General features: G+C 61.1%; 1 protein-coding gene across 1 annotated transcript in view; it reads left to right on the forward strand.

Moving 5' to 3' along the window:
* The window catches only part of LOC108510369 (signal-induced proliferation-associated 1-like protein 3), a gene marked incomplete at its 3' end in the record, with an annotated part of 6758 nt that extends 6329 nt beyond the window's left edge, over window positions 1–429 (forward strand). Inside the window, exon 6 of the mRNA XM_017840047.1 lies at window positions 272–429. Within this exon, the coding sequence (XP_017695536.1) occupies window positions 272–429 (158 nt within the window). The remainder of the gene's footprint in view (window positions 1–271) is intronic.
* Between the last annotated feature and the right edge of the window lie 536 nt (window positions 430–965).

Below are 965 nucleotides of genomic sequence, written 5' to 3' on the forward strand. Positions count from 1 at the left end.
GGGTTGGGTGATCCCGAGGGTTGGGTGATCCCGAGGGTTGGGTGAGCCCAAAGGGGGTTGGTGATCCCAGAAGATGGATGATCCCAGAGAGGGGGTTGGGTGATCCTAAAGGGGGTTGGGTGATCCCAAAGGTGATCGGGTGATCCCAAAGGTGGTTGAGTGATCCCAAGGGTTGGGTGATCCCAAAGGCGGTTGGAGGATCCCAGAGACCGGAAGATCCCAGGGCCGGATGCTCCAGCCCCTCCATTCCGGGCGGTTTTTCCCTTCCCAGCTGCTCCGGAAGAGACACATCGGCAACGACATCGTCACCATCATCTTCCAGGAGCCCGGAGCGCTGCCCTTCACCCCCCAGAACATCCGCTCCCACTTCCAGCACGTCTTCATCATCGTCAGGGCCCACCACCCCTGCACCGAGAACGTCTCCTACAGGTCAGGGGCTCCGGAATTCCGGAGCCACTCGGATACAGGGCTCGGGAAAGGATCAACCGCGACCACCGCGGGCGGTTCAGGGCACCAAAAAGCCCCCGAGGTGCTGGAACGGGGCTGGAAGAGGCGGGGAAGGGTCGGGAGAACAGGTCCTGCAGCTCGGGGGGGGGTTGAGGGGGACTTGGGGATCATTCCCTGCGTTGGGGTCGCCGTTCCTGGAGGGATTTTGCAGCCGTTGAGGGACACGGGTTTGGTGTCGAGTGTTGAGTCGGTGGTTGGATGATCCCAAGGACTGGGGCCGTTGAGGGACACGGGTTTGGTGTCGAGTGTTGAGTCGGTGGTTGGATGATCCCAAGGACTGGGGGATCCCAAAGGTGGTTGGATGAACCCAAGAGTTGGGTGATCCCAAGGGTGGTTGGATGACCCCAGAGGTGGTTGGGTGGTCCCAGAAGTTGGCTGATCCTAGGAGTTGGCTGATCCCAAGGACTGGGTGATCCCAAAGGTGGTTGGCTGACCCCAGAGGTGGTTGGGTGGTCCCA

Source organism: Lepidothrix coronata, unplaced genomic scaffold (assembly GCF_001604755.1).
Source record: "Lepidothrix coronata isolate B3197 unplaced genomic scaffold, Lepidothrix_coronata-1.0 Scaffold731, whole genome shotgun sequence".
Taxonomy (NCBI): domain Eukaryota; kingdom Metazoa; phylum Chordata; class Aves; order Passeriformes; family Pipridae; genus Lepidothrix; species Lepidothrix coronata.